At 43.4% G+C, this 13,473-nt stretch overlaps 1 protein-coding gene across 1 annotated transcript in view; it reads right to left on the bottom strand.

The window, feature by feature from the left end:
* The window catches only part of RNF169 (ring finger protein 169), a gene marked incomplete at its 5' end in the record, with an annotated part of 49,952 nt that overhangs the window by 27,096 nt on the left and 9,383 nt on the right, over nucleotides 1-13,473 (bottom strand). Inside the window, one exon of the mRNA XM_084617370.1 lies at nucleotides 3,142-3,218. Within this exon, the coding sequence (XP_084473496.1) occupies nucleotides 3,142-3,218 (77 nt within the window). The remainder of the gene's footprint in view (nucleotides 1-3,141; nucleotides 3,219-13,473) is intronic.

Here is a 13,473-nt window from a genome sequence, read left to right as displayed (position 1 = left end):
CCTTTGCTGTCCTTGGAGAACTCCATATTAGCAGATCCCTATACCCCCCAACATTCCACCTGGCATCATGGGCCAGGATCCTTATCCCTCTCATGCCACACCGGGGAACAAGAAGGAAAACTACAGCTTCACATACACACCAGCACACAGGTTCTCACAGGTCAGTGTATGTAGCCATGTTGGACTACATTTGTGCACTGAAATGGACTGAAATGTTTGTTCGCTGCCTTTCCAATTTCCAATTTCTATTCTCTGAATGTTAAAAGTTTACCCGTTTCTTGCATTTTTGCACTGTTTTTGCCACTCAATGACGTTCTATTTGAGGAGAATACAGTTATCTTTATTAGTTCACAACACATGCTGCAGAATGCAAAGCAGTACTCAAAACATGCAGTACTTGTAAACAAACAGGAAGGACCACATAAATCAGAGATTCAGGAAAACATACAGTCATTTATAAAATGTACAGCAAGCACTATACAGTTCTTAGCAGCACCCAGAGCACCAGGCCAGAGAAGACTGCAGCACAGAACGTTACTGCTGCTGACTGTTCATGTGCTCTTTCAAAGCCCCCCCTCTACGGCATAGCTCCACACTGAATCCTTTTAATGGCCCTTGTGTCTGGCTGCTCAAAGTCAGCAGGCAGCCGCTCCAGCTCCACCTCCACGGCAGCCTTTTCCCACTTTGCCTCACAGATATTATGCAGGACACAACAGGCAGCTATAACCATTTGGATCTCAGTGAGAAAAATATCCCATCTAGTGAGTAAACACTGCCAATGTCCCTTCAATCTACCAAAAGCATATTCAACTGTCATTCCGCACCTATTGAGCGGGTAGCTGAATAGTTCCTCGATACGGTTGAGATGGACAGCATACAGCTTCCTGAGCCAGGAGAGCAAGGGCTACTCTGGGTACCCCAGAATCACTCCTGGATTTCAGTATCACAAATGGTAATCTGATGGCTGGGAATTTATGTCCCTACTTGCAGCTTTCTGAACAGTCCTGTGTCCTTAAAGATGCAAGAGTCTTGCACCTTCCTGGAGCAGCCCACATGGATATTGGTGAAGCATCACTGGTAATCCACCAATGCTGGCAGAACCACAGAAGAGTAGCCTTTTTGAATGACATACTCTGTCCAAGGTGCTACAAAAGGGATGTGCGTACATCTATCGCCCCACTGCTGTAAATCCATCCACTATGGCCTACACATTGCTGAGAGTTAGAGCCTTACATAGCAGGAGACAATTAATGGCCCTACCCATTTTTATGACAATGGCCCCAACTGTTGATTTTCCTACTTCAAAATTATTTCCCACTGACTAGTAGAAAACAAGTATTTCAAGCTTCCACAGTGCAACTACCATTAGCTTCTCATTTATCAATCCAGCTCTCATTCGGGTATCCATGTGCTGCAGTGAGCTCAGTACATAGATCAAGAATGTGGCTTTTCGCATCTGAACGGTCTGTAGCCACTATTCATTGTTCAAACTTGCATTATGATGTGATCCCACAGTGTTTGTTTCTCTGGCCCAGAAGCAGCACTCCACCATCTGAAGCTGCTCCGTGAATGTCACCAACAACCTTGAACTGTTTTTCACTATGTCCTCCAGCAAACTGTCCTCCAAGAAATCATCACGTCCACCATTGTTGCAGTACACCTCTACCCCAATATAACGTGACCCGATAGAACGCGGGTTTGCATACAACACAGTAAAGCTCCAACACGCTGCTCTGTGCAGCGTGTTAAGGGTGCAGGGCTGGGCCGGGGCCAAGGGGTTGGATAAGGGGCAGAGGGTCATGGAGGCAGTCAGGGGCTTCTCCCCCCCAGGTCTGGGAGGCAGGAGCTGGGGGGGCACTTTTGGGGGCCCTGCAGTCCCAGACTGGCCCGGGGAATTAGCGGGGGAGGAGGGGCGGGAGCAGCCTGCTCTGCTTCCCTTGCCCCGGCCCCAGCCGTGTCGCTCGCGGTAAGGCCTTGGGGGAAGGGATCCCCCTGCACTCACCAGCAGCGGCGGAAGGGGAACAGCCCAGCCCTAGTCCGCTCCACTCCGCCAGCTCCCAGCCGCTGCGCTCTGCTTCCCGCCGCAGGGGAGTACGGGCAGCGTCCTTTCTCCAACCTCCCCGCACTCACTGGCGGCAAGAAGCGGAGCACCGCGGCTGGGAGCTGGCAGAGTGGAGTGAGCTGGGGCCGCATTGCTCAACTTCCCACCGCTGCTGATGAGTGCCTGCCAGGGGGCGAGGGGTGTGGATAGGGATTGGAGCAGTCAGGGGACAGGGAGCAGGGGGGTTGGGTAGGGAGTGAGGTCCTGGGGGTGATTAGGGACGGGAGGGTCTTTGGAGGGGGGGGGGGGGGGTCAGGGAACAAGGAAAAGGTTCGAAAAGCAAGTTCGATATCACGCGGTCTCACCTATAACGCAGTGAGATTTTTTGTCTCCCGAGGACCGCGTTATACCAGGGTAGAGGTGTATTTCCAGCAGGTCTGCAAACAAGAGGATTGTGTGTCCTGTATTTGCTGCATTCGTGAGAATAGTAGAGAGGTCTGCGGGCTCCATGCTTCTGTCAAAGATGGTGAACACTGAAAAGTGCTGCCCAAGTTTGTGAGATTTAAAAATAATTTAAAAAAAAAGGGTGAGAAAGTTATGGGACATGATGGCATTATGGGACAGAGAAAGCTGCATTCTGGGAATTTGACCCCTAGCTCCTAGAGATCCTGGGATACTCATTTCTACTCCACAATCCACTGCAAAGAGTTCCCAAAAGGCATCACACCAGATGGTAGTGCATGGCACACAGCCTTATTCATCAACACAAGCACTCCTAGTGAACACGCGCAGCGCTGATGCAAATAGCCAAGTATGCATGCGCATGAGTGGTATACAAACTTTGGAGGTTGTACCCTAACGTAACTTGTGTCAACCAAAGTTTGTAGTGTAGACATGGCCTAAGATAGCAGTTTGCTGGTTCCAGAACTACTGACAACTGCCAACATTTTCCTGAATTGACTGAATGGTATGAAGGGATAAATGACCTTTGTTTTAGAAAAGAAAAGAACGCTTTGAATTCTCCATATAGGTAAGCAGGCATATCTGTAAGGATTCCAAGTTACTCTGGAAGAAAGTCACAATTAAACAAAATACTATACCTTCTTCAGCTGGCTTTCATATTCCTCACGTAATTCCCCAGGTTTGCTTAACTTGATGGGTGCTCTGAATATAAAGTCTAGAAAGAAAAGAAAAAAGGGAACATACTTTAATGTATGATAATTAGGAATATCGTCAAGCTGCCCTTGTTACACTGTCTTGCTCTCCCAACTCAATACACAAAAGTGTTCTGAGAGCTAAGTGCCAAGCAATAACACTTCCCTGTTCTATAGTACTTCTAATGTTCTCCAAACGTTTTACAAGCAATTAAGCGTCATAACCCCCAACGGAGGTGTTATCTCCATTTTACATGCATGTAAACAAACAGTACTTAAGCAACTTGCTTGAAGTGTTACAGTGTGTCAGTGGCACAGGCAGAAATAGAAACCAGCGCTATGCTATACTAAACTAAACTAGCAAGACCATCTACAAGTCTTTACTTACAAAGGCAGTACAATATCCTTATTCCTATACATCTCTTGCTTCCATTTAAACAAAGCTATTAATCGAAACATAATTTCTGAATTTTGTTTAAATGATCTGTTACATTTATCAATATACCTATGAGATCTACATTCCATTCACCTACACAAACATTTTGCAGTGTGAACTTCTCAATTAGCTGTCTTATTAACTATAATTAGAAAACAGAGCTTGTATTTTGTTTGCAATGCACTGAGTAACTTCAGCATTCTTAAGTCTCACACAATTTATTCAACTCTTTCCTGAGTACACTAAAACAAAACTAAAGAAGTAGAAACAAAACCAAGTTTATCATCTTGGTGAACAGTCACTTTTAAGGTTCCACAGCAGTAGGTTTTGTTACTCTATTAAGCTCCTAATGTCAGCTTAAAAGTCCCCACCCACTTTTATACAGCACAAGTCTGAACCAGTTACACTCTAGAGTCAGAGAAATTTTTAAGAGGAATTCAAAAGAGCGAAAAACCTAAAAAAAACATGTTTCATACCCATGATGCAGCATTAATACAGGCAAGCTAGGCCTATTTTATATAAAATTTATGGGGTTCGTTTTTTTTGTTCTATAATTTTATTCAACCATCCCCAACCTCCACCAAAAAAAAAAGGGGGGGGGGAGGGGAGAGAGAGTAAAAGGTTTTATGAAATGAAACAAAACCACAAACCATGTAAGTCAGTTTTTAAGCAGATTTATTCCTCAAACGTAAGAGGGCATACTTATAGTCCAAAATGAAAAGTTCACAACTGTGTAACTAACTTAAAAGAACACAACAACAGAGTCTCCAGCTTACTAACTAGCGAGGTCCTACCACTCTTTTGTGCCTGCTTTTCAGTATCAATATCTACATCAACCTACTTGCTTTTAGAGTCACTTGCCTATCACAAAATTTCAGCCATGCTAAAAACACACACTCAACTGATAGAGAGCTGGCTGGACAGTACAGGCATTGTAAAAGTTGAAAAATTTTGAATTCAACTCGTCGTCTTCCATGACTTAGCTTTCATGATTTTCCAACATTCTGATACAACAAAAACACAAGACGACCTCCTTCAGAAGGGTGAATTTGGGGTATACATTTGGAGCTTCAATTTTAAATACTAGAAAGAAGGAACCAGTATTGCCAGCACCAAAAGGTTCATAAAGCATGAGATGAGAATTTCAGAAATAAATGTTGGGTTCATTTTTATTTGTCCTTCTGGTCTTTCTGCCTTTAGGGAGCAAACTGTCAAGCTTTTCTGGTCAACCATTAATTGTATAAATTTACTTTGCTTTTTTAAATTAAAGCTGAAATTTCTTCTTAGTCCCATGACTTCAAGAGTTACGACGCTAGAAAAATATGAGACTTATGATAGCTTCACTAGCATTGACAATTCCATCCCCTAAGTTTCATCCTCTTCTCAACCTAACAGTTTTGTATTTGGGACCAGTCACATGGGCTAAAGTAACGGAAAAGTTCCAGAGCTGCTCCAAACCGTTTTTCAATTGTGTCCTTGAGCAGCTCCAGTTCCTTGTTGTTAATTTTAATAAAGCCAGATTTCTGCTGAGATGGTGTTGCAACAGTGGAACCTGTAATATGCCTAAAACAACCTTCAGTTGCATTTCAACATTTAGGACTTGTCTTTAAAAAAAAAAAAAAGAAATTAAAAAACCATGAGTTGCACCAGTATAACTAAAACCATGATGCTAAACCATTTCAACTAAACTGGTACAACTCTGGGTATAGACATTCTTACACCATCTTATAATCTTCTTACACTGGTTTAGCAACCCAATATAAGTGAGGTTTAAACTGACATAAGAATATCCACACAAAGTTACACTGGTTTAGTAAGTTGGTTTAACATCAAACGGCTGAAACTTTGTGTGCATATGGGCTCTGTAGATCCCTTACTATGTAAAACACATTATGTGTTATGAACGAAGTCCTTATACCTAATGTATTCACCACACTTACAATATCTGGAGTCAAATACAGACAGACATGGGGCCAGACTCTTAGCCACAAGTAGCTGTAAAGCCAGTTTAACTAGCCAGCTAAGAATTCCCCGGCACTATGGTGCAGAGCCAGTATAATCAGGTTTTCACCCTCTGTCATTGGTTCCTGTGTAGGGGCACAGCTATACCTGGCGGCTCTTTGGGTCTCCTAACAGATGTGCAGAGCAGCTGTAAGTTGTGAAAGAGGCAGAAGCTGCCCCCCCAAACAGCCCCAGGACAAGGTGTGGATGGACATAATACTGGCATAGTCACTTTTGCCATCCCTACATACACACCCCACTTGGTTCCAAGCACAGCTCAGACAAAGCCACTAATTTAGTTCTCAGTCTCACAAAGTATCTACAGCTGAGTTGCATCATACGCGCATTTAACTTACGCAAATTCAACTGTGTGTGCTTGGCCGAAAAAAAAAAAAAAAAGATACTTGTAAATAGTGCGGGCGATTCCGCCCACCATTACACTCAATGAGCGTGAGATGGGAGACGTGAATCTGCTGTTCCCTCAGTCGGTCTCAGTTCCCATGTGCCTCTCACAGTGTGAGCATCTTGCCCTGCTGAGTGTGATTCTAGTGTTTAAAGATACTTATTTTTTTGTACATGGCCCCTAAACGCAAGCCAACTACTTCATCTGGTGCTCAACTGAAGAAACAGCGATCTGTTGGAAAAACGCTGGAGGAAAAACTGGCTGTGTTGGATTTATTGAGAGACGGTATGTCGGTCTCCAAAGTGGTGCGTAAAAATGGCCACAACGAATCTAGCATCCATGCCATCAAGATCTGAGAGAGAGAAATTCGTCAAGCTGTGGCATCAAGTGCTCCAATAACTGTTAAGGCGACAAGCCAGATGCATGATAAGACTTTAGTGAAGAATGAAAAGGCATTAAACTTATGGCTGGAAGACAAACTGTAAACGTGTGCTTATTGATGGCAACACATTGCGAGAAAAGGCTCTTAGCCTCTACGCACTGTTCAAACTTCCCAAAGAGGGACAGCCTTCTGATGAGAAGGAATTCAAAGCCAGCCACAGGGAGCTTAACAGTTTTAGGAACCGCTTCAACCTCAAAAACGTGCAGACTACTGGTGAAGCTCCATTTGCCAATGAAGAGGCAGCAAAAGCCTACCCCGAACAATTGAAGAAAATCATAGAAGAAAAGAGCTATCTTCTGGAACAAGTTTTTAATGCTGACGAGATTGGGCTCATCTAGAAAAAAAATGCCCAACCGCACTTACATTTCAAAATCAGAAAGACAAGCCCCTGGCTTTAAAGCAGCTAAAGACCATGTGATTGTGTTGTTTTATGGCAATGTGGCTGGGCATTTAATAAAGCTGGGCTTGCTCTACAGGGCTGCAAATCCCCGTGCCCTAAAAGGCAAGAACAAAAATCTGTCTGTGTTCTGGCAAATAAATAAAAAGGCTTGGGTGACGGGAGCATTTCTGGATTTTCTGGATTATTTCTGGGTTGGTTCCACAAGTGTTTCATTCCAGAGGCCAAGAGGTACCTCGGAGAGAAAGGACTTGACTTTAAAGTGTTGCTGATCATAGACAATGCTCCTGGCCACCCTGAGGCACTCCGGTTTGCGCATAATGATGTTGAAGTCGTCTTTCTCCCCCCCCAATACCACGTCCATCCTCCAACCTCTCAACCAAGGCGTGATTCGCTGTTTTAAGGCCATGTACACGAGGCTTACATTCTCACAGATACATAGCGCTATGGATGCTGATCCCAGTCTTAATGTGATGGAGTGCCGGAAGTCCTTCACCATTGCTGATTGCATCACTTATATTAAACAGGCAATGGATGCAATCAAGCCTGAAACAGTCAATGCATGTTGGCGAAACCTATGGAAAGAATGTGTGAATGATTTTAAGGGTTTCCCGACCATTGACAAAGTGAAACGCATTGTTCAGGTGGCCAGGCAGGTGGACGGTGATGGCTTCGTCGACATCCTTGAGGAAGAAATTGAAGAATTAATTGAGAGCCATAGAGACGCATTGACTAATGAAGAGTTAGGGGAACTGATAAAATAGTCTATAGAAGATGAAGATGACGACGACAAAAAGGAAGAGCCAGCAAGTTGGAATCAGTTTTTCCTCCAGCGTTTTTCCAGTTTTTCCAACAGATCGCTGTTTCTTCAGTTGAGCACCAGATGAAGTAGTTGGCTTGCGTTTAGGGGCCATGTACAAAAAATAAGTATCTTTAAACACTAGAATCACACTCAGCAGGGCAAGATGCTCACACTGTGAGAGGCACGTGGGAACTGAGACCGACTGAGGGAACAGCAGATTCACGTCTCCCATCTCACGCTCATTGAGTGTAATGGTGGGCGGAATCGCCCGCACTATTTACAAGTATCTTTTTTTTTTTTTCGGCCAAGCACACATAGTTGAATTTGCGTAAGTTAAATGCGCGTATGATGCAACTCAGCTGTAGATACTTTGTGAGACTGAGAACTAAATTAGTGGCTTTGTCTGAGCTGTGCTTGGAACCAAGTGGGGTGTGTATGTAGGGATGGCAAAAGTGACTATGCCAGTATTATGTCCATCCACACCTTGTCCTGGGGCTGTTTGGGGGGGCAGCTTCTGCCTCTTTCACAACTTACAGCTGCTCTGCACATCTGTTAGGAGAATCTTGCTGAAGTGTTACAAGCAGCGAAAACACTTGAATGATTTCTGAATACGATCCCTCTGTGGAACGAAGCCTCAAAAATCACACGTAGTAGTATGGACTATTTGAGACCATATCAAGAAATGTTTGAGCGGCTCAAGAGACAACAGCGACAGTTGCTGATCACTTCAAGGAAAAACAACCAGCAGCAGATTAGCCTACGCAATCAACTTCTTGAGCTGAACCAGAGCCGCCCCCTTCATCTACGACTCGCTCTCTGTTACCTCCATCTCCTGGATCGACATCAAGCCCTGATGATCCCCTGTAATTACCCCCCGTAATTAAAAATACAGTATTGTAAAATTATATTTAGCATATGCACTCTATTATATACTGTACATTACTGTATACATTATACATATTACTGTACAGGGTTGTACAGTATATACAAAACCATGTGCAGTAGACTGCACTTTACGGGTGATTTAAGGGATTTTCAAGGGTAATTTTGACTATACGTGATTTTCGCTTTACGCGCTGACTTTAGAACCTAACCCCCATGTAAGATGAGACTCCACTGTGTTGGGAAGTTGGGCAATAATCTTCTCCCCCCCTTAAATGAGACTGATCAGGGAAGAATTCATTTTTAAACTTTCAGAATGTGCTTTAGAACTCTATTAGATTACTACTTACATAATAAGGCTTAGTGTGCTGAACCACCATACGTTATTTAGGAAGACTGGTCCCCCCTCCCACTTTACTTTTGTTGTATGAAAAATGGTAAAGACCTCCATGTCGCACCCTTCTCTACATTCTTGGATGACAGCTTCAACCATTTGGACTCTGTATTCTGTGGCTATTTTTTCAGACACAGAATCAATATTAAGAAGGAAAGCATTCTTTCCTGTACAGATGTTTGTAGACATTATCAGATAATTTCTTATCTTTAGCCAATCATCTTGCATTACTGTCAATATTGATTCTTTAACTTCTTTAATTTTTCCTTTATTCCCTCACTTTCAGTATGGGGCAGTGGAAGTTTAAATCTGTCTGGATGTGCATCCAGGATGATGTCCTTCAAATGTTTCTTTAAATTCTCACTTAGTACATTCAAAAATATGAAGACTGAAAAATAAGATGAACTAGCTAGCTTTATATGGAAACATCATCAGATGCCCTGTTCATCTTCCAGAAGCTCCTACATTCTGCTAAACCAATTCCATCCTACAAGTTCATAACTCCATCCACTCTCAACAGTTAATCCCGCCCCCTGGGCACGCTCCTCTCTCTCTGAGCATTTAGAGCATGTCTTCACTAGCAACATTAGAGCTCTCCCAGCACTATAAAAAAACCTACCTCCAGTAGGGGAATAGCTCCCAGCGCTGATGCACTGTCTACATTGGCACTTTACAGCGCTGAAACTTGCAGTGCTCGTGTGTGTGTGTGTGTGTTTTCACACCCCTGAGCGAGAAAGTTGCAGTGCTGTAAAGTGCCAGTGTAGACAAGCCCTTAGACCACTGTCACTCTTGGTTTCCTGGTAGACATCATAAAAACTTTGAGGGTCTCCCTGCTTCCCTTTTTACATTTTAAAGTAGAAAATGTTTTCATTCACAGACAGAGGCTAGTGCTTTTAAATATAAATTATGTTTATGTAAATATTTCAGTGATACAGAGGTGCAGAAATGGGGGCAGGAAGGAAGGAAGCCCTGATAAAACCTATTTATTCTTTTATCTTCAGAAAAAGAAGAAGTTTTTCACAACCTTCAAAAGATTTAAGGATGTGAACACTGAGTAGGGAAAGGAATTCCTTAGAACAATCCAAGGACTATAACTAGAAGCTAAGGACAGAAATTAAGAAAATTTAGGCTGGAAAAAAAAAAAAGAGTAGTAATTTCTTCCTGAAAGTGAGATCTAGTAAGTAGCCTGCTCTCTCAAAGAAAGTGGTGGAAATTCCATTATTTAACTAGACTGGGCAAAGCACTAGAGAATGCACTGCAGGGAAGAATCCTGCAATGCCAGAAAGAGAGAGACTAGATGACCTACTAAGTCTTTTCCATCCCTATGATAGTAAAGATGGTCTTCGAGAGTGGAATTCATTTCTCAAACCTTAGCAAACACTTATACTATCTTAAGGTTTGGACAATTTATGTCATAAATTTTGTAATATCCCCACAGCCGTCCCAAAACATGCAGGCAGTAGAATATACTAATTCCCAGGAGTCAGACCTGAGCAGCAGCAACCAGAGCAGCACTGGGACAGAGGAAGCAGGCCATCAGAGACGTAGGATGCTTTCAGAACCCCTGGCAGCAAAACTGTGAAGTATACTGAAAATTCACAGAAGAGGAATAAGGGAAGGTGTAGATGCGGATTAGAGCTGAAACAGATTTGGGAAGGAGACGTACAGAAAGGTGAGGCAACAGGCAAGCAATAAAATACAATATAATATAAAGCGGAAGCACTTTGAGTCAGCAGTGGAGGAGCATATTAGCCAAGGCATCCAAACAGAAGGATTCATATATTTCAAGGCCAAATGGGACTTTGTAATAATCTCCAAAATCATCGGCCTGCTAAAACTTAACAATAGCTAGGCAGCAAGTATGGTGAGACTGCTGCCTATCATGCTGACCAATACTGTCTCATTGTTTCCTTCTGCTGCCTCATCTGTCAGTATCCACCTGTTGTCTGTTTTCTGATTGCAAACTCTTTGTGGCAGGTACTATGTCTCTTTGTTCTGTGTTTGTACAGTGGCGGGCAGAGTGGGGTCCTGGTCTGTACGTAGGGTTCATAGGTGCTACTGAAATACAAATAATCTACTCCGACCTCCTGCAAAACATGAACCACAGAATTTCACTTAGTGGTTCCTGCTTCCAGCCTAATAACTTGCAGCTTAACAAGATCATGCATTTTAGAAAGACTTCCTATCTTCATTTAACGACTGCAAGTGCTGAAGAATTTACCACATGCCTTGGTAATCTGTTCCTATAGTTAATTAGGGAGATGATGGTAGAAGGGATGGTTCATGGGGGAAACAAATGTAACTAATAAGATTAGTACCTTTATGTTTTGCTCACATCTGCGTATTAGGATTTGTCTGGCTTGTGTTTTTAGATTATAAATTCTTCAGGGTAGGGACCTTGTTTTATGTGTGGGTACAACATCTCACATAAAGGGGCCTCAATCCTCACTGGGGCATTAGGGTGCTGCCACATAATTTAATATTTGCATTACCACCAGTGAGTTAACAAACAAGTGCCCTTAAATTGCCATGCTAGATGCAGGCCTAAACTGTATCTAAATTTATTGTTATTCATTTTACTATGGCAAATATTAGACAGCATAATAACATTATCTCTGCAGGTTATGGCTAGCAGAGAGTGAGATAAAGATTTCCCCAATTCAATTACCCCCATGCTAGGACAGGGAAGTCACAAACTTCCTGCTTCTTGAAGCTCTTTCATAATTAACATGCCATTTTATGAATGACAGCAATGCACTGAATACAAACAAGCTGCCAGATTCATGAAGGCCTACTAGAACTGGGGGTAAGCTTCAACTTGTAAAGAGATATTCCTCCGACCTAGAGCGGCTTTGTTTCATTTTTTGAATGCAGTGGGAATAAAATGGGCCCCCACCTTATAAAAGACACACAGAGCCCTGAGCAATTCTCAAGTGCTTGTGTGGAGACGGAAAGGAAGGGGTTTAATTCAGTGTGTGTGTGGGGGGGTGGATGGCTAAAACTATAGTTTGAGTTATAGATAACTATTTTTATTCTCATACATTTTTGCTGCTAAGTGTTCTAGCTTCAGCTGTCCCAATCTCTGCTGGTCAACAGAATGAGGTACCAAATGCTGTCTTCAGCTAGGAGTCATTGCCACTCGTACAGCAACTCCCTCCTTCTGTCAGTCTCCTACCCCTCTACTATGGCTCTATCCCCCGCTTCACATTGTTTGAGCTGTTTCTCCCACTGGGTCCTTGTCTATCCTGGGAAATGGACTGTTTAGAGCAGTGGTTTTCAACCTTTTTTCATTTGCAGACCCCCTAAAAAATTTCAAATGGAGCTGCAGACCCCTTTGGAAATCTTAGGCATAGTCTGTGGATCATAGAATACCAGGGCTGGAAGGGACCTCAGGAGGTCATCTAGTCCAACCCCCTGCTCAAAGCAGGACCGATCCCCGACTAAATCATCCCAGCAAGGGCTTTGTCAAGCCTGACCTTAAAAACTTCAAAAGAAGGAGATTCCACCACCTCCCTCGGTAATGCATTCCAGTGTTTTACCACCCTCCTAGTGAAAAAGTTTTTCCTAGTATCCAACCTAAACCTCCCCCACTGCAACTTGAGACCATTACTCCTCGTTCTGTCATCTGCTATCACTCAGAACAGTCTCGATCCATCCTCTTTGGAACCCCCTTTCAGGTAGTTGAAAGCAGCTATCAAATCCCCCCTCATTCTTCTCTTCTGCAGACTAAACAATCCCAGTTCCCTCAGCCTCTCCTCATAACTCATGTGTTCCAATCCCCTAATCATTTTTGTTGCCCTCCGCTGGATTCTTTCCAATTTTTTCACATCCTTCTTCTAGTGTGGGGCCCAAAACTGGACACAGTATTCCAGATGAAGCCTCACCAATGTCGAATAGAGGGGAACGATCACATCCCTCAATCTGCTGGCAAGGCCCCTACTTATACAGCCCAAAATGCCGTTAGCATTCTTGGCAACAAGGGCACACTATTGACTCATATCCAGATTCTTATCCACTGCAACCCCTAGGCCCTTTTCTGCAGAACTGCTGCCTAGCCATTCGGTCCCTAGTCTGTAGCGGTGCATGGGTTTCTTCCATCCTAAATGCAGGACTCTGCATTTGTCCTTGTTGAACCTCATCAGATTTCTTTTGGCCCATTTCTCTAATTTGTCTAGGCCCCTCTGTATCCTATCCCTACCCTCCAGCGTATCTACCTCTCCTCCCAGTTTAGTGTCATCTGCAAACTTGCTGAGGGTGCAATCCACGCCATCCTCCAGATCATTAATGAAGATATTGAACAAAACCGGCCGCAGGACCGACCCTTGGGGCACTCCACTTGATACTGGCTGCCAACTAGACATGGAGCCATTGATCACTACCCAGCTTTCTATCCACCTTATAGTCCATTCATCCAGCCCATACTTCTTTAACTTGCTGGCAAGAATACTGTGGAAGACCATGTCAAAAGCTTTGCTAAAGTCAAGGAATAACATGTCTGCTTTCCCCTCATCCACAGAGCTA

This window comes from Lepidochelys olivacea, assembly GCF_965140295.1.
Source record: "Lepidochelys olivacea isolate rLepOli2 genome assembly, chromosome: 1".
Taxonomy (NCBI): Eukaryota; Metazoa; Chordata; order Testudines; family Cheloniidae; genus Lepidochelys; species Lepidochelys olivacea.
The sequence above is the reverse complement of the archived record's forward strand: the minus strand, read 5'-3'. Positions and strand labels throughout refer to the sequence as shown.